Here is a 24346-nt window from a genome sequence, read left to right as displayed (position 1 = left end):
TCACCTGAAGCTTTTTGGAAAGTTTAGAATTTGTCTGGAATGTGAGCTGTGTAATTCTTCCTCGCGCATCATCATTAAAGTTTAATGTGATCTCATGTTACGTTAAATGAGATCAAATGACTATTTGACAACTCAATTTTCTGTCGACAATTTTTTATTGTCAAAGTGTCGATAATGTACACTAATCATTGCAGCCCTACTGTAATGATCATCACAATCAGTGAAGCTATTCAGGTACTGTATAACTTTAGACAGTAGAATTAAACATAACTATATCTGAATCATTGTCCAACATTTCTTCTTAGATTCTGCACTCATTGGTTTAGCTTGACTGCAGAAGGTAATTCCCTGCACCAGCCTCAGGTCTCGACAGTGAGTGGGCATTCTGAACATATGCTCAAAACACACCCAGGAAAGAACAGCTTCAGCCCCCTCACACATGAGCGTTAAACAGTGGGATTTCCCTATTGGACTCTGCTGCTTTCTCTGCGACACACACACAAACACAAACACTTCCTGTCACAAAAATGTATACTGGTGCAGGAAATGGTCCAACGGCATTTCTCTATATCAACTAGTGATACAACACAAAACCAAAAGGATTTGCTCTGATAGCATCAAACGATTGCTCACAACTAAGCGCATTTATACAATATGACCAAAAGCATGTGGAAACCCCTTTCAAATGAATGGGTTTGGCTATTCCATTAATTCCAGTGAAGATAAATCTTCATGCTTCAGCATAAAATGAAACACTGATAAAAATGCTGTTACAGCAGCATAGGGAGGGTTTAATGCCCATGAATTTTTAAATCATGTTTAACAAGCACATACTGGAGAGGTGTTGGTCACATTGTGTATGTACATTATGTCATCTTGTTTCTCTTGTGTTTATTTGCTGTGGACTCAAGAGCCTCACCCTCACTTGAGGATCCCGAAAGGTCAATGATGACGTACACTTTGCCCTCCGGTTCCAGGTCGATCTGTACAGAGGAAACAAAGAAACTAATCAGAGAAAAGCATTTCAGCACAAAAGTGAGACAAAATTTTTTTATTCAATAGCAAAAACCCATTATTCAGTTACATTCCCATCCGAATATGCCTACTTCCCAACTATATAGTATGCCAAAGCAGTATGTCAAAAAACAGTAGGTGAGAAATGCCCGGATGACCTACTACATCTGCCTTCTACTTTAATAAAGTATAACATTATATAAGCTCAGGAGATGTCACCTTCATAAAATTAAATAATAAAAAAAAACTCTGGCAGCTCTTTTCATCTGGAAATGCTATATATACAGTATTTATGTTGCACGGATAACGGGAGTGTGATGTGTGGCGGAAAGTCAGTGCTTTTGGAGCGCGTTTCAGTTGCCGGGCCTCCAGTCAACCGGTTGTGTACCATAATGACACCTGCCCGTGTATATATACAGTATATGTCCATTTTTTCTAAACAAAACAGATTAGGATTTCCCTGCAGCACAATCTGTAAATAGGCTGGCTGTTTTAATTCTTCCATTTTTAAACTAACCTTGTAGGTTCATTTTGCATGCAAGCAATCCATTCCAAATTAGTTTATTTACTAAATATAAGAAGGAAATATTCGGTTGTTCATTCAAATGCTGATGAAATAACTACTGGTAAATATGCACATCTGTCATGTGAGCCTGTTTTGTTTCAGCCAGTATAGAGCTTTGTCATGCCTGTTTGATCACTTGTTTGATTCATGGCTTATAGGTTAATTAATTCATTCATTATGAACAGGTTAATACTAGCAAGTAGTCAGTTAAAAGAATTTTCCAAAATGTTCATCCCTACCAGGAATAGATCATTTTTGTCATACACTCACTGAGCACTTTATTAGGAACACTATGGTGCCCGGCATGGTCTTCTTCTGTTGTAGCTCATCCACCTCAAGGTTTGACATGTTGTGCATTCTGACATGTTATTCTGCTCTCTACTACAATTGTACAGAGTGGTTATCTGAGTTACCGTTGCCTTTCTGTCAGCTCGAACCAGTCTGGCCATTCTCTGTTGACCTCTCTCATCAACATTTGTTCTCCATTCTGATGGTTGATGTGAACATTAATTTAAGCTCCTGACCCATATCTGAATGATTTTATGCATTGCACTGCTGCCACACGATTAGCTGATTAGATAATCGCATGAATAAGAAGGTGTACAGGTGTTCCTAATAAAGTGCTCAGTGAGTGTATATTTGGGTCATGGGGCAATGTCCATGTTCCCGGATGAATTATGTCTGGAAATGTATTCATAATACTCACCTGCATACCTAAAGAACGCACTTTATTAATGGTCGAGAAATACATTCTTCATCAAATGCACTACATACTCGAATTTGGAAGCAGAGATCATGATGGAACCTTTCTATTGTCAGCTGATTCCAAAGTTCAGGACCTTAGTAATAGATTCCTTCTGTGAACATGCTCACTAACTTCCTGCTCTCTGCCTCTTTTTTTTGTCAAGAGGGTGGATGGCAGCAGAGAGTTAGCAGGTAAATTGATTCGGTTTTATTATTCTTTTTCAAATATTTTTTTGCTGCTACTGCAGCACATCCCAGAGTGACCCACACAGACCCCACGCAGGTTCGGCGCCTAGCCGAGATTCAACACCCACTCTCCATCATCTCTGTGTGGGGGAGAGAAGCTGCTGGGAGAGGCATCAGATCCACAATGTCAGGAAACCACTGCTTAATCTTATTATCCACAGTGAGAGAGGGAAAAGCATGGAACCTGCAGTGCATATGTGGAGGTGGATTGTGTCGGAGAGAGATATTGAGCTGCATTCATATAGCTTCTCGAAATAGGAGGCCTGTCTTATTTTTCCCTTCACAGGGATCTAGATAAGCAGGGACACACTGGACCTGATGCCAGATCAGCACTCCCACTCTAGGGCTCTTACTGAAGAAAAGTATTAGGACATGAGGAACAGCACAAGCTCATCTGAAGGGCTTGGCTGCAGAAAGGAGATTTTGTTTGCCCGTATTTAAGTCACAGTTCGTGCTGTGGGGGTTGCGATTCTGTCGTTTAGCCCTGAGTTTAACCTGCTTTCTCAGCTGGGAGAAGGAAAAAAAAACTGATTTGTTCCCTCCATTCCTGAGGAAATCATCAACTTTTGCTGCACTTATCAAAAATGAACCTGTCAAATTCTTATAAAATTGCCCCATCTTATTTGTCCACATAAAAACTCAAAATATCTTTACCATCTGCACTCATCTCATGAAATTACAATATTACTTTCTCAGAGCTTCAAATGTTGCTTTAAAGGAATGCTCTCCCCAAATTGACAATTCTCTCATCATTTACTCACCCTAATGGTGTTCAAAACCCCTATGAATTTCTTCTGTGTAACACAAACACCAAAGTTTATCAATGTCTACATTGAAAGTGGATGTGGACCAGTCTCTGTCAAACTCCAAAAAGGACAAAAAAGACCATACAAGTATCATAAAAGTAGTCCGTACAACTCATGTACTAAAAGTCCTCTGAAGCCATTTGATAACACTGTGAGGAACAGACTGAAATTAAGTTGTTATACACTGTTGTTTTGACTGTCATGGTCACAATTAACTTCCATTGTATTTTTTCTCATTGGAAAAGGGCAGCCTGGACATTCGCTATAAAAACTCTTTGTGTTCCACTGAAGAAAGAAAGTTTTAAAATATGTAAGGGAGTAAATCTTACATTTTTCATTTTTGGGTAAACTGTTTCTTTAAATGACAGTATACAAGTCTCTCTCAGAGTATCTGAGCACTTGGTGATGTCATTTTAAATGCTAACTGGGTGATGACAAGTCTGTTATTCTGCCACGTGGCCCCTCCCCCACTCCCCTCTCTTCCTGTGATGTCATAAGATTCCATTCAAGAGCAGCCTCCTTGAGTGTGTTTGTCTCGGAGGTGCAAAGGCCACTAAATTTAGCAGAGGAAGGAAAGGCCACTGCATGTGTGTGAACGTATGAGGATTGAGTGGTGTGTGTTCTATTCTCCCTGATGACACTCTCCAGGAAACCAGTATCATGCTTTGCTAAACAATGTTGGCAAAACAGCACCAGTGCTTTGTAAATTTGTGAGTGTGTCCAACCATTGACTTGAGAGATATTCCAAAGCTGCTGTCATCATGCAGGCACCAGTGGTTTAGGCACATACACATACACACATGAACACTATGGTACCATACCTCATCTATGGCCCCGCTCTACTTCAGACAGTCAAGCCCACAACACTATTACTCACGCCAGCATGGTCAAGGCTTGCTTGTGTTAGTTAGTGCTAGTTTGATGCAGATTTAGCTGGTGGACCAGCATAACCACATAGTTTACCAGCAAAACTGAAGCTGCTCATCCAGCATGGCATTTCAGATAAAGCTGATTGACCAAGAAAGTCTTACTGGTTAACCTAGCTAAAAAGACTGGTGGGTAAAATATGCTGGGGATCAGCATCCAAAACACAACATATGATGGTCCCCAGCAGAATAGTGGTTTACAGTGAAATCTGCATTGCAGTCGCAAACATGGTGCTAATGCCCTTCTAAATCGTGAAATGACAAATGAGACACACTATAGCAGAAGTGACTAATTAGTGGACAGCAGTCCAGATCTTACTGGACAAAACAGACTTTCAGAGACCACTTTGCCTATTTGGGGTTTAATATTTCTTACTTATACAAGGTTTGAATCAACTGTTTAATTTAGTAGTCATACAACATATTGACTCTTATTTATGTTAAGGTTTAGGTATAATTTATTGTCCTATAAAACATAAAACACGGAGAAATAAAACTATTAGTAAAAGCACTAAATAGATTTGACCTCTTGGAAACTTAAGTGGATTCACCCAAAAACAAATATGCTGTCATTATTTACTCCCCTTTCAAACACCAGACACCAGTCTCAGACGCCATTCACTTTCATTGTGTCTTTTTCCATGCTATAAAAATAATGAGGCTGTCTGAGGCTATACAGGCTGAGGCTGTCAATGCCTATATTCTGCTGAACATATCTTTTTGTGTTACAAAGATGAAATAGAAATATTGATTTTGAACAACATGGGTGAAAATAAAATTATTTCATAATTATGACTTGTATTGAATGCCTGTCCTACCACATGCGCTGCAAGTACATTTGGGATAGGGCCAAAACTACAAGAGAACAACTCATGTGAAATTTGGTCTCCCATTACTGAAATAAACAGCCTGTGGCATGATACCAGTCTCTCTTATGTAGCTCAAAAGATGCTGCTATTAAGTCTCTCTCTCTCTGGGCCAAATGTTGTCTGGAAATGTGTAATAACAATTGTTCAAGTCTGTTGATTTTACGTGTTTATTTAGTGTAATAAATTCTTAAAAAAATAACGTGCTTAAAAAATTTTATACAATTAATCATGCCCCCCAACCGTAATAAGGAATATTTCTACCAACAACAGAGCAATTTAAGCTTGAAATATCACCTTCATGCTTCCAGCAGGGGGCAGTAAGCACAAACTGCGTTAAAAGCTGGACGGAGCACATCTATAATTAACTTATAATTAATCATTATATATACAATCATTTTTTATTTGGGGGCTTTTCTCTGCAAATATTGATACATGTGATTAATTGTGATTAATTATATTAATTAATTGCTATTTTGTGTCATTCATTTGATTAAAATGTTATCGATTGACAGCCCTAGCATTAACTATATAAATCTAAAAATACATTACATTAAAACCTTTTGCCAACTGATAGCAGCAAAAGTAATGTACTGTAAATAATCTGTTGTCATTAGGTTGTCAAATGCCCACATGTGAAACAAGTATTAAGTTTAGACAAACATTATAGAAATGTAAAAACATAGCTTCTCTCTCCATCTCTCCTCTCAACTCATTTGTCCTGAAATTTCCACAAATGAAAACAAAAAGATGATACAGCTGAAGGGAATCAGAGATGCACACAGCATGGGAATCCATACACTACAGACAGATGTACAACAGCCTGTCAATCAATGCTGATTTGTCCCTTTTGAATAATGCACAGCACTGCTGCAAAGCATTAGATCACATTATTTGCAAATAATTTCATCCTGTCTTTATGCCTTTCTGTGCTCTCTCTCTCTTCCAACTTATGTTGCATCTCTCTCTTTCTATCTGTCCTTCTCAAAACACAGACGGTAAGCACTCAAGCCAGAAGACACCAATATATAAAGGAGCTCAATACGCATAATCAGTAAAAATTAATCAGTAAAAAGGCATGGATATTAATAGGTGGATGATTCTGAGGGTCAAACAAAAGGCATGGATATTAATAGGTGAGACTGGTGGGAGAATAGAAGAGACAAAAAGAAGAGGGAAACAGAGAGAGAGAAGAGGAGGATAAAACCCAGAGATAAGCCATGGGACATAATCAGCTCCTCTTATGCAACACCCTGCGGCTCAACCTTGTCCACACCCACAGCTCAAGAGGACTGTGGTCTCATTGTCCCTCCCCGAAAGAGAAAACACCAAGGATATCTCAATAACATCTCAACTGTTTCTCCCAAGCATGAGATGACATGGAGAACAAACAGAGACTTTTGCTTAAAGGGGATGTCTGACATTTTTGCACCACTAGCGTCACCCAATGGATTTGCACAAACAATGATTGTTTATACACAGCAAAAAATTATTTCTTCCTCAGTATATATATTTTTTCAATATCTTATGGGATTTTGCTTGTCCAGTAAATTTCTATTCATAAATTTCTATTCATATATATATATATATATATATATATATATATATATATATATATATATATATATGAATGTTTAAGGATGTTTAGATATTTTTACTGGAAAATAATACAAAACAAAAACTGATTAATACTTAGTGTATAAACATCCGTCACTTTTAAACATTAATAGCTCTTCCTCCTTTTTCTCTCCTTGATTAACAAGGTAGACACACATGCCAATGTCAAATTGAGCGAACAACATGCCCCTAACATTCAGTCAGTCAGTACATGTACCAGGTCATTCAGCTTGTTTACAAATGAGAAGTTTCACAAGTCACACTTCATTTCTGTCAGATGAAGAATCACTGTGTACACGTACTGCTGTATCCCAGTAGGACTGTTGATAGGACTGGTATTGTATCAGGATGCTCAAACAAACAGAGAAATGTTTTTATAGTGCCTCAAAAAAACAGTTGTGACTAGGAAGAGGGCGTGGCCAGGCCGTGATGATGCACGACCGGCACTGAATCAGCTGATCAGTGAGAGAGCGAGATACAGGGGAGCCGGAGGCGCCTGTTCGAGAGAGAGAGAGAGAGAGAGAGAGAGAGAGATGCACGTGGCTGTGTTGGATGTGTGTCTATGTTTGTTTATTTTTGTATTATGTTGAGTTTCTTATTAAACTTTATGTTTACTGTTCAGCCGGTTCCCGCCTGCTTCTTGCCCATCCTTTATCTGTTATCTGTTTACACTTTTCAGGAAAATGAACCTACATTTTTTTTATTTGTCATTGGGTCATTTTAACAGTCAAAACAAGGTTATTGCCGGCTAACAGAAACCCTACAGTCAAAGACAAAATTCAAAAGTCAGAGATTTCAATATGAAATTAAATGTTTCTTATCAAATATTTTTTTTTTTTTAAATGACCTGTTCAATGCTCTCCACAATAACTGCATGTCAACAATTGTGTCAATTTGTATTTCTCCAAGTGGCATTTTAGGAGAATGCTCTGAAACAAAGTTGATACATAAATTAAACAAGGCCATGTTTCCACCTGGTATTACGATGTGTTTCGAGTGATCCAATCACATGTGGTCAGGTGAGACACGTTGTGTCTCCTGTGACCACTTGTGTTCGGATTTGGAGGGGAGGGTCTTTGTTTCATGACGACAGACATCAATCACTATGTCAATGTGTTACTGCATGATAATAAAGCGCAACAAAGCAACAAAGCTCTCTTAATTGTGTATGTATCCACTTTTTTTAAATTTTCGAATCGGATGGTTATTTCCTTTTAAAGCCCCTCGTAACCAGCAAGCTTTAAACTCTTGTTTTAGTGCAGTGGTTTACTGCCAGGTGAAGGGCGGTGCTTCACTATTGCCAGGATGCATTCAGGATTGATTAGCCAAAGAGCCAAAGAGTTAAATTTGAAGTTAGGTACCATTTAAATGCAAATTATAGCTTGTTCAATATTTAGAGTTAAGAAAAAAATCAACACATATGAGTAGTACAAAATCTAAATCTGACAGTTCTGCTTACATACATTTATTAACTAATCAAGCTTATAATAAGCGATTTACCTCACCCCAAATAATTGAAATCAAGAGATTCAATTTTTATTCCCAAGTGGGAAACATATTAGCATAGAAATCATAACAAGCATAGTGTACAGTAGCCTTTTCAATAAATGTATTCTTAATATTCAATATATCACCCCAAAAAATAAAACAAATTATAATATATCTGGTTATCTTAAATTAAAAGCACTAATATCTCCCCTGCATGCATACACTGTGAGGGGCGTTTGAACTATATTTTACCTTATGCATGCAGAATAATTAAAAAAATTTAAAACCATGTTGTCCCTACACATGCACAGACCATGTTCTTCTGGAGCTAATAGAGTCCTGAAACAACTTTATACTGATTTAATAATCAGCACTGGGGTAAAACTTAAGGGAGCACACATACTCTTGGCTCTTTAGCTGAAATAAGCCTTACGAAACTGAACATTATCACTTTATTTCATTATTTTAATTAAAGATCTGCTTCTCTATCAAAACCCAGCAGCATCAAATCTGTATTAATGCATAATTTCTAATAACAATTCGGCGAAGACTTAGAAACAACTGAGAAATGTATGTTTAACCTCTAATATTTTCTTTGTATCTGGATTAACGTGCTTGTATATGTAGTTATTATATATAGTTGTTAAAAAGGTCCACTCTTCAGCATGTCATGGAAGGTTAAATCCACATCGTACAGTTTGGCAAAGAAACGTGTGATGCAGCGGTTTCCTACAGGATCAAAGCACATTCTTATGTTCTATTAAACAGAGAGAATACACATTTTTAAGGCAAAGTGATTTAATAAAAACAAAAATTGTGCCTTAAAAAAAAAATCAGTTATGTTCTGCAAAACAATTTACAGTTTTTAGACTTTGATTCACCCATACTAACTTAACGTTTCACACCATGCAAAACCAGTTTAGGCAATATTGGATCATGTCTGCCATCTTTGGCAGTAGTTTCAGACACGCTCTTATGCTAATATGGTGTACTGTACATGTGGTGAGGATATCACCTACAACACGATCAAAACAAGCTCTTGTTCTGGTTACTGTCATGTACCCATTATTGGCCTTAGTCCATTGCTCACTCTCTCTCTTTTCTAATCACCGCTATGCAAACAGATACCCACAAGCCACAGAGAACACATGCCGCTCACGCTCTCTAGAACACAAGTCTCCATGGAAAAATCTGCTGAAATCTTGAATTGAAACAGGAATGCTCAGCATTGCTCATCAGTCTAAAAACAGGTTGAGGTTTTAAGACAGTAATGAGTTTAAAAGGATAGTTTACAGCAACCAGGTTTGATATGATCTGATGTGGCTGAATGGGAAGATGACCTATGTAAAATGTTTACCTTTAACAACACAAATGTTGAGCATAGAAGAGGTTAGAACTTATGGATCCATTTCTTAGAACTAGACCTACATATAGAACACAGTGATTAATCAGCCTCAAACTTTCCAAAATAAGGCGGGCTATTTCTTTAAAGGAGAAGGGTATGCACAACCGACATTTAGCAGGTGCAGCTGTATTAAAGTAGTTTATTTCATTATGCTGTTAGTCCTATTAGGACTGCTGATTCGACCAGGGGATGAGTAGAGAGAGAAAGAGAGAGGGGCTAAAAGACAGAACATACTAAGAATGAAGATGGTCCTATCTGTGCATTTGGGAAATAAAAAGTACAGTATGTTTGGGAAGTTTATAACACATATGCATAATGCTATTGATTTCTAAATTAATCTATCTGCTATGACTAAACATGACACAGAGGCTCAACCATAAACATCTCTCTCGCACAACCACTCTTTCTTCCTCTTCTCCCCCTCAATTACTCCCTTTCCTCTTAGATATTCTCATCCATTTATTACTCTCTCTCGAAGACAGTTTGAGCTCGGCAACAGCCCTCCTACGTCCATCTGTCAACAGCAGAGTCTCAGCATGGCGGCTAAGCAGCATGCACAGCTCCCATTCACACTCAAAATCACACACAATCGCTGCCATATGAGCACACTCACTAAATCGTCCTCACAAATGCACATGCTCTGAGTGAAACCTTCAGAACTCCATGAATTACTAATAAGACACCACACCGGGGCTAACTGTGCATAATTCATGATACAGACGAATAATGGGAGCCTTTGAAGGTCTGATTGGAATTCAGTTTTAATAAACACTAGGTCCTGGGAGAGCGTCACGGCTGTTATTTAGTAAATAGTACAAAAAGAGACCAGACAAAACGAAAACAGACGTCTGGAGATAAAACACACATGTAACTGCTGGCACAAGAACAGACTGATGGACTACTAGCCTTTGTGTCCCAAAGACAGAGAGGTGTGAAATACTTTCATTTATAAAATGGAGTGTCGACACTTAATTCTGAGTCGATGCTGCACATTCAAGCCATTGCAAAATTACTACCTGTGCACATTCTATATTAATGCACCAAGTTGCTACATTGCTTAAACACAGTAAAAAGTCTACACTTATACTGATATATTTCTGCTTTGTTTATTTTTAATCCAATTATTATTAATAATAACTTTTTAAAAGTAAACTGATCAGAAACACATTACTCTGATTTCACGTTACATGTAAACACCTGTACCCATGTTCTTAACAGCTTATCCAATGTCTGCAAGCCTGTAAATGTTTTGATGTCAAAAGCAGAGCATAATCTGATGATCTGTTTCTTATGTTGTTGGTGTTTTTGATTAAACTGATTTTTTATAGTTATCAGCATTTTGCTGTTACCGGCATTTTATAAAAGCAATAAGCAAATCGAGGCTGTGCATTAAAGTGACAGGGAGTACACCTTTTATACGTGTTAAGGCCGAAACATACTCTACGCTAGCACGCGAATGCAGAACTTCATTGCCTATACGTGGTGGTCCAGCTAAACTACTAATATAGGAAGACTAGACAGAAACCAGCAGAAACTGCTATCTACCATCTAAAACACAAAATCTGTTATTATTTGCTGGATATCAGCATTGGCCATTAAAAAAACCCATATTGGTCAACCTCTTCTCAGCAATATCCTTCTCAAACTGTTGCTCCACCATGGAGGTAGCTGGTTTGAAAGACAAAACTCACCGCAGAAGCAGACAGTTCACACTAATGTTTGCTATAGTGCTCCTTGTGGAAATGCACTTTAGTTGTGTTATGTATTGACAACTGACACATTTGAAAGCTAGAAGCATCAGCGTTTACGTATTTGCGTAGAGTATGTTTCGGCCTTTAAAAAAAATCACACTAAACCACATCCTCGAGTGGCTTATAGCTTTATTATTCTCTGCATAAAAATGCACATGTACACACATATACCCTAATGTTTGTGGTGCATTGGAGTGTGTGTGTGTGTGTGTGTGTGTGTGTGTGTGTGTGCGTGTATTTATCACTTTGTGGGGACCAAATGTCCCCATAAGGATAGTAAAACCCGAAATTTTTGACCTTGTGGGGACATTTTGTTGGTCCCCATGAGGAAAACAGCTTATAAATCATACTAAATTATGTTTTTTGAAAATGTAAAAATGCAGAAAGTTTTCTGTGAGGGTTAGGTTTAGGGGTAGGGTTAGGTTTAGGGGATAGAATATAAAGTTTGTACAGTATAAAAACCATTATGTCTATGGAAAGTCCCCATAAAACATGGAAACACAACATGTGTGTGTGTGTGTGTGTGTGTGTGTGTGTGTGTGTGTGTGTGTGTGTGTGTGTGTGTGTGTGTGTGTGTGTGTGTGTGTGAGAACATACAGGGTGTGAATGGGGTGCTGAGAGGCTTTATGTCTGTTGCCGGCACCCACAGAGGTGATGACTGCAGTGATGATGATGATGACAGGGTTGGGCAGAATACTAAATATGCTCTCTCATGACATGCCTTTATTTTATTATTTTAATATGTTCCTTGAGATTCACTTATAACATATGTTTTTTGCACAAAAAACTGTCATATATTGGAAAAACATGATCATTTTCCACCCTTATTCTGACCCTCTCCCAAAATCACAGTTTTGGTGTTGCTTCTACTTTAAGACTTGACAGTAAAAGGCCACTGTAATGAATGGCTCTCTGCTCTTGATGGACCTGCTCTGTCCTTGCCATTTCACTGCTGTTACTGGGCAAGCTACGGAAGTGATAAGATGATGTGTTGTTGTGGTGGCGGTCAGATGTAAATGTCTACCACAGTGTGACATCACAATGTGGAGGAAGTAGAGAACGAGTAATTTTGGCAGATTGGTTTCAAGAAATTCTCTTTTTGCAGTGAGGAAGTTTTGAGTTCTGAAACTTACAGTATGTTTTTAAAGTACAATGACCTCTTATATGTCAAAAGATCAAGGAAAATTTTATTCCTTATGTCATGACCACCTTAAATGTAACATATTCCGATCCATCATATAAAAAAGCAATGCATTCAGAATATTTCTGGAATACATATTTATAAAGAATTACATGCGATATGTCATTATTATCTTATCTGAATCGCACGCAACACACACTTTTTTGTAAACTACTATACTTTTGTCCATTTTTCAACATGTAAGAGAATGCTGCTTGTAGCTTCAAAACCCAAGTGCAGGGTTATTTTTGAAAGTTCAGAAAGGCATTTTAACTTTTTTATTTAATTTTTTTTTTTACAATTTTAATCTTCTTATTAACCCATTATTTAATCGGACTGACAAAGATTAATACATTTTGTATTAAAATGCCTGTATGTACAATACTTGTCACACTGAACTGGCTGTCGTTCTATAAGTCACAACATTTGCAGTAGCAATTTACACAAGGTTTTTCTGTTGTCATTTTGGAACACCCTCTCCCAGTTTTTACAGTACTTTCTTCCACTGAATCCACCTAAAAAAAAGAGAACTTCTAGACATTTAGGACGTTTAAAACACATTTGCACATGCCCTTAAGAGAAGACTTAGTGTATTATGCAACTGAGATGAGAGTATATGTGTGTGAGTGCATGTGTCTGTGTCCTTGGATGAGCGTGTGTAACTGGGTCATGTAGATAGCAGTGCAGATCAGGCATATTTGTTGGAGTATTTGGGCTCTCGTATGTCACCTGTATTTCTCGCTTTCTCTGCGAGCATGCTCAATGTACCCAAGGCAAAGCTTGACACAGCACGTGAAAGCAAGAAACTGTCAGTCGCACACACAAAGTTGCAAAGCACACACACACAAATATACACAAGAGGACAGATGGTTAAATGTAATAACCATGCAGTTCAACAGAAATATACTGTAAAGATATTTCTCTGGTCTCCCATATAGTCAGTTCATAAAATTAATTACTGATGCTGGATGGACTGATCCTGCTTAGCCACAATTCATCCCTCCCCCTCCAATCCTGAGATTTGAGAAATTATGAAAAACACTGTGAGCCGATGTGAGACAAACACCAGGGCAAATGGTGTGATGCTAGAAGAGCTTTCAGCCAGAGTCAAAATGTTAACTGCTTCGTTATGTTTACAGTAACACAGTGATTCTGAAGTGAGATTTTTCTATAGAAATAAGATTATGAGATAATTTCTAAGAAATCCTTGGTGAGTGAGGAATCTTATCTCTCACCCATCTCCGATGAGTTTTGCCTTGGCAAGAAGTTGATATGAGTTCCTGTGGCAAGCATATGCCAAGGAGGAGTAGTTGGTGTTTTAGACTCAGTCTGGCCTATTTGTGCAAATGGCCAGGGAGAAGTGGGGGAAAATAATGCCAATGTCCAGTAACCAGGAAGTACTCTATGGCTAACACCAACATTTAAGAAGACACAATGGAAAGAGAGCTGCAGGGCATAAACCTGTGTTTGCAATCGATAACTATAATGTAAGCTGTAATGCGGTGGAAAGATATTAAAGGGCACCTATTATGGAATTTTGAAAATTACCTTTCATGTAATATGTAACATAGATTTAAGTGAACAAAAACATCCTGCAAAGTTTTATATATGAAAGTTCACCGTAAAAAAAGTTATTGTCTCTCAAAAGTAGGAGTCGACTCTTGAGTCAATGTAATGAATCGTTTTTCCAATGAGTCATTTTCCTTTTCGTTGTGACGTCAAGACGAAAAATTATCAAATTGGCCACGCCCACTCATTGCGCGTGCAGACACCAGGGAAAACTTGAAAACATCATGTCGACAACAAGACGCTGTGTTCTGAAGTGCATATCAAAAGCGACCTTTTTTTCACTGCCCAGGGACGAGCATGTGAAGAATCAGTGGCTAGAGTTTATATTTACAACTATACCACACAAGTATAGCCCGAACCTTGTGCTGTGTTCGCGTCATTTTAATGACGATTGCTTTACGAACATGAACGCTTTCAAGTGTGGATTCAGCGAGCGGTTGATACTGAAGGAAGGTTCAGTACCAAGTTTATTTGGATCAGCTTCCTCCTCCGAATCACAACCTGTAAGTATTATTAATAATTGTTGCTTTTATGTGTTTTTTAGCATGCTTAATAAGTATTTGTGTGTGTTGTGTAAGTTACGCTCAGCGCAGCTTCTAGGTCTCCAATGTAAATTTTTTTGAAATATGTGAAATGTTTGTCGATGTTATTGGAGTTGTCATAAAGAATAGAGCAATAACTTGTAGTAATGCAGTGCTTTACCAATATGTTTATGCATTGGGCTAACGCAAACAATAACTGATTGGGTGTTTACCACCGAACTTTTGGCTATGATCGCTAACATAAGTCAACTCAAATTCCTTCTTTGATTTAGATTTTTTTACTACAAAGCGGTGATGGGCGTTCCGTTTCCGACAACCTCTGCACAGAGTATACCAATGACAACTGACTGGGTCTGACCAATCACCGCAGATTAGCGTCACGCAAAGGAGGGGTTTGGAAAAATGAGTCGTTGAACGAATCATTTGGGAGTCGGTGAGCAAATCAGGTAAACATAAATGCATATTATAAGACAACAAAAGTGTTTTTTGTCATTGCATGCATGTAAAACTGTTGTTGGGGACTCCCAAAACAAAATTAGTAACATTTTAAATGCCATAATAGGTGCCCTTTAAGGAAACTGCAGGTCTTTAACACTCATTATCTGTGGCTAAAGCAATGCTCGAAGTGAAGTGTGGTTTAAGATGTTGCAGAGCTGGTTTGTAATTGACTGGACTTAATGTCTAGACCATAAATATCTGTGAAGGAATAGTTCTCCTAAAAATGAAAATTGTCTCACCATTTACTGACACTCATGTTGTTCCAAACTACAGTACCGTAATTTCCGGACTATTGAGCACACCTGAATATAAGCCGCACCCACTGAATTTAAAAAAAAATATTATTTTGAACATAAATAAGCCACACCTGTCTATAAGCCGCAGGTGCCTACCGGTACATTGAAACAAATTAACTTTACACAGGCTTTAACGAAACACGGCTTGTAACAAAAATAAATAGGCTTTAACGAAACACGGTGTGGCAGCGGGCGTGGTCAAGCGCCGTCCGAGAGAAAAGCGGTAAGACGCTTACATGCCACACACGGCTTGTAACAAAAAATAACAAATTAGCAGTAAACAGTAGCCTAGCAAGAAAGTCATTGGTCACTATCTTCCTCCTCTTGTGCACATGAAACCACTGAAGTCATCTCCTTCGGTGTCGGAGTTGAATAGCCTCAGCTTTAGTTGTCTTTTTGCACTGAGTCAATTCATCACGCTGCTGTTTCCAACGTCTCCCGTGCAGCAGCTCTATTTCCTTTTCCAACAGCCAGATCAGTCGCCTTCAACTTGAAAGCTGCATCATATGCATTTCTCCGTGTCTTGAGGGTGACAAAATGACTACCGTAATCAGAATGATGGGAAGTTTGAGCGCGCTTGATTTAATCTAAACAGTAAACAAAAAAGTTGTTTGACCTTAACCCGTTCGGCAATTTCAATTGGTCTAATGAAAGCTTCATGCCGCCAAAAAACTGAGCACGTCACAGAATGTTTTTTTTTGTTTGTTTTTTTTTATAAAATTTGAAAGCGGGAAAAATCCATATATTAGCCGCGTCGTTGTTTAAGCCGCGAGGTTCAAAGTGTGGGAAAAAAGTTGCGGCTTATAGTCCGGAAATTACGGTAGTATGACTTAAGGAATACTTGGTTTCTGCGCGTTCCGGATTGGCGCATGCCTGGTCATCCGCGTTACCTTTGTGAGTATACTCTTCTGACCGTGAGCAAATACGAATGCGTTTGACACATGCCCACTTCAACATCTTTGTGATAGTATTTCAGTACAGCCAATAGCGGGCGCATGCGTCAGCGACACGCACAGCTGAGGACCATGTGCGCAGGTCAAGAAAATCTAGCTGGCGCACGGTCAAGCCACCTGACAAGCTGTGCTGATGACGCAATTTGCATCACATACTGTGCGAGGTGCGACACCATAAGTATACTTTGGCATTTACATATTCTTCCATGGAATACAAAAGGATATGTTAGGCAGAATGTTAGCCTCAGTCACCATTCAATGCATCTGTATTCCATACAATGACAGTGAATGGTGACTACGGCTGCACAATTACTTGAGAAAGTAATATATATTACGATCACAGCAGATGCAATTCACCAATCATAAAAACTGATAAGTATACTCCTGTTGCATCAAAAGTTTCTATTTACAACATGTTCTTGCAGCGGTTGAGTATTCTAACCAATCCCAGTCATGACGCTGAGCAATGTAATGGCAATGGCAAATCAGAGCTTAAATGAGTCTATAATGACAAAATAATTGACCAATCCTAATGCGCAAATTCAAGCCCAAAAACATCGTCTGTAATATGGAATTATTTTGGATTTGCTACTTTGCACAGCTTGCTTGCAATGTAGATGGCAAATACACTTCAAATAAGCAACGATACAAAACTAGAATGCTTCAATTATAAGGCATCAACATGATTAATGTGCCATGATTCATAGTGCCATGACAGCTTAATTTATATAGGCAGCATTCACAAGACAGACGTGCAGGGCTTAAACAGTGTAAACCTGAAGCTTCACGGTACGTTTACATGACAACGATGTACTAAAAACAGAAAAGTTTTACCTTTGTGTTTTTGAAAAGTTTCGCTTACAGACAACAACGTTGTTAAAACGATTTAATTGTGACCGCTTACATGTTTACTCGTCCTGTGAACATGATTTATGCTTGCCAGAGCAATCTTTTTAATAAGTCAACAATAGACCCTTCAAATGTTATTAGGGCTGGTTATCAAGTTTGATGCATTTTAGGCACCGACCGAATTGCTTCTAAACTATCGAGTATCAAAACATATCTTGTCGTTCGGTACCAAATTTCGATACCTAAAGGTTTAATCGCGTCAACGTCAGTGATAAGCATGTCGAATGTTAGATGTGCCCAAATCTAAAAGTGCCGGTGATTGGCTGTGTTTAGGCATCAAGGAAAAACACTAGTTTATGCCGGTTACGCCCAGAGACGTGGCTCACACGTGAGGCTGTAGTGTGTATGCGTCCCAACCCCTATAGATTTAAAAGATGTGGAAAAGATCAAAAGTGTGACTACATGTCACCAGGCTCGATGCCAACAGCACAATCTGATGAAGCACTTGACAGTGCACAGAATAAACTTAAAGTTGCTCTGTCTTCGACTGCAAGAAGACAGAGCCGGTGCAGTCATCCTCTCAGCGTCCTGCCACAGAGCTTCCTTCAGCATGCCCACCAAACGAGTCCTCCTGCAAAACTACTGATGAATGCTTCAGCACTATGACAGGGACTCTGACAGGTAGGTTAACATTTAGCAAACAAACCAACAAACAAAATCGGCTAAATTGTAGTGGTACATGCTTGTGTACTTGTTAAATTAACATTTCTGTGCGCAGTGACATAGTCCTATAAACTCGGACCTACATAACGTTAGATATTGTTTGGATGTATGGCTATAGATAGCTAGCTAAATAGATGCTAAAATTGCTTTAAGGTTGACAGTAACTGATCGAGTTTAACTCACATTAAACTAGTTATCTTGTTAAACTGTACTTATCCTTATAGGTTTGGCTGAATTAACAGTTTAGCTTTCCTGTTTTGTTTTTTTTCCTCTTCACATTAATGTCATAGCCTCTGCCCCTGTCGACTCTGGCATGAGGAGACCAGAAGGCTCAGGAGATGAGTCTTTGAGTCTGTAAAAAAAAAGTCAACAAACTGAAAAAATAAAACCAACGTTTTTTTGAGGTAATGTTTGTAATCTTGTTAAAACGGATTTATCGTTTAGGAACCGGTAGATATCGGTATCAAATTTTTTTGAACGATCCCGCCCAAAATGTTATATGTGCAAAATATGGTAGTTGTATGTGTATTATGTTTTACCAACTTCCTTTTAAGCAGCATTAACACAGACATCATCTTTCACAGGGATAAAGTTGAATTTAATGGCTCTGGTCATGTGACCCATGTATGCACCATGTAAAAATGTCACATGAAATCAAGACAGTCTGCACTGTAATTTATATTAATTAACAGTGTAAAATACATCAACAACTAATTTAAGACCCTTCAAATTTCAAACCAAACTTCGGTCACGATTGTAACTGATGGGATTGATAATTGATTACAATATCAAGGGTACTAATCAACGATTATGAATTTTGTCATAATCATCCAGCCCTAATACCAACTGAGGCTAACATTCTGTCAGACTTTCTGAGGTGAATACCTTTTGTGAACCTGAAAGTCATATGGGTTTGGAAAAATGTCAGTGAATGGTGAAAGAATTAAATTTTTTGAGTAAATTATCCATTACACAAGGATAGAGCTGAAAACAAAATGGAGAGGAAGGAAACTGAGGAGAGAGAAGGTAAAGGAAGCAAACAGACCTCAGGAGGTGCACAATACGAGGAAGGAGAATCAATGAACCAGACCAAGAGACAGGCTGAGTGAAGAGCTGAAATATCAGCAAAAGTCTCCCCTTGCCACAGGCCATCTTTCCACCATAGGCACCTGCACCTCACCATACCCTCTCTTTCTCTGCTGCTCCTTACAGATGACCCCTCAGTAAAAGGCTTGAATAGAGAGAGATATCCCTACAGATAAGAGCCACTTTCTCTAGTGATAATGGGAGTGTTGTTAATTTGAGCTATGGGTGTTGTGGATGATCTCCAAAGGGTCAGACATTCCATAGAGAAGTTGATGGAAGGCTTGTAAATTATTCAGTGTGTTCCTGCCGTACACAACAAAGACAAGAGGCTGTGTCTCAGTAGGGTCTAAGACACATCCACAAAGAAGTGGCACCAGGCTCCAATTACCTCTTCCACTAAACGCTGCAAAGACAACTAATATGTTGCTAAAACTCAACACAACGCAAAGGGTGAGGTGAAGAAAGTCACTTTTTTCTTTGTAAAAACAAAGTAAGCTCAGTCAAGATGTGTGATGAAGTTTATAAAAAGAAGTTTGCATTGTACTGGGCAACCACAACATGTGGTTGGGAAAAGATGATGACCAGAAACCCAACAGAGAAGTGGTAAAGCAACAAACATGACACAACAGTGTCTTTTTAACATCAATCCCTTGAAATGTAGAGTCTAAGGCTTGGTTGGTTATTATTTTCCTCTGAACACTTTTGTAACAGTGGTGGTACTGTTTCTTTAGAGTTCTATTTGTGTTTGTTGAAGTAGAGAAGGTTATCTAAATTAGTATGCATGCTCTTCTTGTTCCAATCAGAATAAAGCTCCACCTGTGTGAGTAACAGTGGGAGTGTCTCTACAGATGAAGCTCATTGGATGTCTATCCATTCCTTGAACAGTGTGGGTTTCTCTGTAGATGTCTGGCTCCAGCCTTTGCTTGCCTAACGACGGGCCAAGAAACAACAGTTTTCCTCAAAATTAACCTCATTTGGTTTCTTTTTCAGATTCAGACATACATCTGTTCCTTCATTTGAGGCAACACTAAATGCCTTGAGAAGTTCCACATATTAAAGCTAATAGTACCATGACTGTTTTATAACACACTGTTTAAGGAATAGTTGTGTCATTATTTACCCACCCTCATGTCATTGCAAAGCTGCATGGATATCTTTCTTATGCGGAACACAAAGAAAGATGTTTAATGAATATTCCGCTATGTCTTTTCAATACAATGGCTGCTGCTAGGGAGGGACTCAAAGCCTTAAAAAGGCCCCAAAAGTATCATAAAATCACATAATATGACTAGTCATATTCCAAGTCTTCTGACAGCATAAAAAAGGTTTTGGTGAGAAAATGTTATACGTCGTTTAAAAACTTATGTTGTTCTTAGTGCAAAACAAGAAAGAACACAGGTTTGGAACGACATGAGGGTGAGTAAATTATGACAGAATTTAGATTTTTGGGTGAACTATTCCTTTAATATACCAATAACAGTGATTCTACTATGCAATATGACATTACCAGACATACTCACCCGCTTTCTATGCTTTCCGCAGATGATGACCAAAGTCTTGCTTAAAAAGCTCTGGTATTAATTTATGTAAACAAGACATGGCAGACTATAATTGCACTTCTGTGAATCTCTGGGAAATTAGACATGCAAGAGCTTCCACGTCTGAATCTTATCTAGCAAGCGTGTCTGAGGTTATGTCCTCTGACAAAATGTTCAGCTCCAATTATGCCACATATTGCATGTCATGATTAACATATCTCAGACACTGCCAATTTTGTTGTGCCACTTTTTTTATTTTTATGATTGGCATATTAGTGAATGCAATATAGTTATTGCTATGCCAAAACCAACCTCAGACCACAGTTTAACAAAATAACGTACCAAAAATATTTAAAGGGATAGTTCAACCACACATAAAAATGTTGTCATCATTTTAAACCTCTTGGCAAATGTTTCCCTTTAGTGCAACAGTACACAGGTGGAATGGAGGGTCGGCGGTGAGCGAGAGGGCACAGGATGTGCTATGATTAGGCAAGCGGGCAAACTCAAGCGGTGGGGGAAAAGCAGAAAATCAATCGATTCCCTTCTCACTCTCTCGCCTGACACATTTACAGTGCGAGCTGCCAGTGACAGGAGGGGAAAATTGACCAAATACAGCGACATTATCGATAAATGCTGACCTTCTCCTGGCTGTCTAATGACCAGACAGACAAAACTTTTCCCACTGCAGTCCCTCTGCTGGGTTAAGATTACATAACATCAGACCAACTCACAATTACAGCATTATTAGAATGCAAAGTGCTCCATATCTTATGATTTTTTTTTCAATGACATTAAAATATATTGTCACCCAGTGTATCCAAACATGCCAATTTCTGACTATAGTAAAAACAAATCAGAAGTCTGTATATGTGTTATACATCCTGAAGTAGTAATTATTACAAAGTAGTAATTATTTATCTAAAATTGCAATCATATTATTTGACTAATTACCTAGTTGAAAAAGTAATCACATTACTACTTACTTTACTTTTAAGTTACTTTTTAAAACAGTTTCACTCAACAAATTCAAAATAATGTCTATATTCTTGTTCATTGTTACACAAGTCAAACACTCAGCACCTCCTTCACAATGACTCCTTATGGGGTCATAATTCATGTATTCGACATAAATAATATATTAGAAATAAACAACCCTGTAATGCACTTAAAAGTAATTCAATTAATTGAAAGTCAGTAACTTTAATCTGATTACAAACATTTTAAATGTAATGCACTACACTATTTTTGACTAAACAGTAATTAGATTACAGTAACCAATTACTTTGTTACTGGATTACAACTAAATTGACCCAACACTGGTCATGGCGAATTTTTTATTAATAACCTGTCTTTTCTATGCAAAAAATATATATATATAAATGCTGGAAGTCAAAATGCTAGCATTTTTATAACTGATGAAGGTAGTGAATTGAGCAACAAGTCTTGACCCCAATTTCTACCATCTAAGAGAATGTGACTGGCAAGGTGACATGCTCAGATATGGCTGTGATAACATGCAGATTAAATTGAAGTGTTTCCCTTCTGACAGGTGTTATTATAATTATCCAGAAAGGATGGATCCTTGGCAAGTTGTAACTTACATACCTGTCAAACTAGTTTTAGAGCTTGCATAATTAAGCATTGAATATTATTTCCTTCTCTGGGATGGGAGCACTACATCTCATGAAGGGAATTTGAAAATCAGTTTCACTTGACGGAAATTGTAAATGCAAGTCTGGTTCAAACAGCAGCAGAACATGTTTTGTGGAAAAATGGGAAAACCCCCAGAGCGTGAGAACCTGTGAGGAAGACAGAGGAATGGGGCTTTGCTGGGGAAGAAGCTGAAACCGACCACCCCCTGTGGAAATGATGGCCTACACAATGGATTATACTAGTGTTACCCTGTCCAGCTCTAACCCTCATAACTGCACATTTTGGATTTCACCCTTATCTAACACACCTGTGATTTGGCTTCTCAGCTCATTACAAGTAGTATTGCTCCATAACATGAACTGGGTGTGTAAGATTAGAAAGAAACCCAAGATGTGCAGAATAGGGGAGCCAGGAGCAAGTGTGAGGAACACTGAAATCCATTACACCATGTCAATAAGTTCCTGAAAAAGCATGTAAACATACCCAATCTTCAAAGTGCTTACTACCATTCTGCAGCAGGTCTTCAAACTGAATGATGCAGTTGGCCACAAAGTCATCATAGCCAATTGGTGCATCATGAAAGACCGACAGTTCAATTTTCTTCCCATCGTAAACCTCAGTTACGAACTCGTCGTTCCAAGCTGGACTATTTGTCTTCTGCTTGGTCGATGTTTGACCCACACGGGAATCGTCCACGTTGAGGGCGATATAGGTGTCCAGTAAGAATGTTTGGGTCTTTGGTCCAACGGCGTGCCGGAGTGACCATGGGGTGGGCTTCAGGTCTAGAGCCTCACAAACCTTGATCTTCAATACTCCATTAAAAACCACCATGATGACGCTCAACTGGCTTCCCTTTGCAAGAATGAGCGGTTTCAGATGCCGATTTTAATTCAGGGAGTCGTTACGCCCGTAGATATCATCACGTCATCAGTATGCATACATGCATGTAGAGATGGTGCTGTGATGATTTAGTCCCCAACACAACGGATCAACCTGATTCTGTCATTTGAGCAGAGCAATCAAATAGGATGCAAAACAGGAGGTTTCGATGATCCTGTTTTTGTTTATGTTCCGACGGGAACCATACGTAAACACACGAATTCCCTACGTCTGGAATAGCGCTCAGTTGAAGAGGAAAGGCTGTGCGAATGAGTCCAGGAGCAAAAATATCGGCAGTAACAGAGGTAAATATCCAAAATGTGTTGGTCCTCAGCGGGGCTGGTCTTCTACTACTCGTTTTACAATAGGCGGTGATTGGGAGAGGTGTTCGGGATTCTTCCTTCTCCCAGTCTGATGACGAACCGCTCGGAGACTACTGCCATCCACTCACTGATATACTTTAGCCTACTGTTTCATATTTGCTTTGCTGATTTGAGAAGGACTTCCCAACAGCATTTGAGCTACTCGCTCAAATAGTGGATTTCGCTGCACTGGTTTCCTGCAGCCTTCCTCCCTATTCGCTCTCGCGCTCTCGCGCTCTCCCTCCCTGCGCGCGAGCGCCAGTTCAGGAAATGCGCAAAACACGTCAGATGATTTAAGCCGTGCCGCGTCCACTCTACACCGGATGGGGGAGCGTGTGTTTACAGACAGGCAGAAGAGGAGAGCAACAGCATCACAAGCAGTGGGTAAGGAGAGGAAGGTATGAACCCACGCCGGGGTTCGGAAGAGTGAGTTTCAAATTTTGACCACATTGTAAAAGAATAGTGAAACCTAAAATCACCGACATTGTAGGGACCATGCAAGGAAAACTGCTTAATAAACACAAAATAATGTAAATGTAAAAGTGCTTAATGTTTCTGTGAGGTTTAGGATTGGAGGAAGGGTTCGGGAATAGAAAATACCAATAGTTCAGTATAAAACAATGGAAAGTCAATGTCCTCACCATGATACACGAAATAATTGTAATAATTGATGATGATGATCAGACTGGAAAAAAAGTACTAGCACAAAAAAAAAAAAAAAAAAAAAAAAAAAAAACATTTGTAAACTTGCATATTGAAGAAGTGTAGTGAGTTAAAGCCCATATAG

General features: G+C 38.7%; 1 protein-coding gene across 2 annotated transcripts in view; it reads right to left on the bottom strand.

The window, feature by feature from the left end:
- prkcea (protein kinase C, epsilon a) overlaps positions 1 to 23788 on the bottom strand; it is a 91964-nt gene extending 68176 nt beyond the window's left edge. For both annotated transcript variants that reach the window (XM_052103162.1, XM_052103163.1), the window contains exons 1-2: positions 22802 to 23788; positions 920 to 983 (exon numbers count right to left, since the gene is read on the bottom strand). In XM_052103162.1, the coding sequence (XP_051959122.1) occupies positions 920 to 983; positions 22802 to 23149 (412 nt within the window). In that variant the 5' untranslated portion in view covers positions 23150 to 23788. The remainder of the gene's footprint in view (positions 1 to 919; positions 984 to 22801) is intronic.
- Between the last annotated feature and the right edge of the window lie 558 nt (positions 23789 to 24346).

This window comes from Xyrauchen texanus, chromosome 33, assembly GCF_025860055.1.
Source record: "Xyrauchen texanus isolate HMW12.3.18 chromosome 33, RBS_HiC_50CHRs, whole genome shotgun sequence".
NCBI classification, from domain to species: domain Eukaryota; kingdom Metazoa; phylum Chordata; class Actinopteri; order Cypriniformes; family Catostomidae; genus Xyrauchen; species Xyrauchen texanus.
This window is presented reverse-complemented; position numbering and strand designations above follow the sequence as displayed.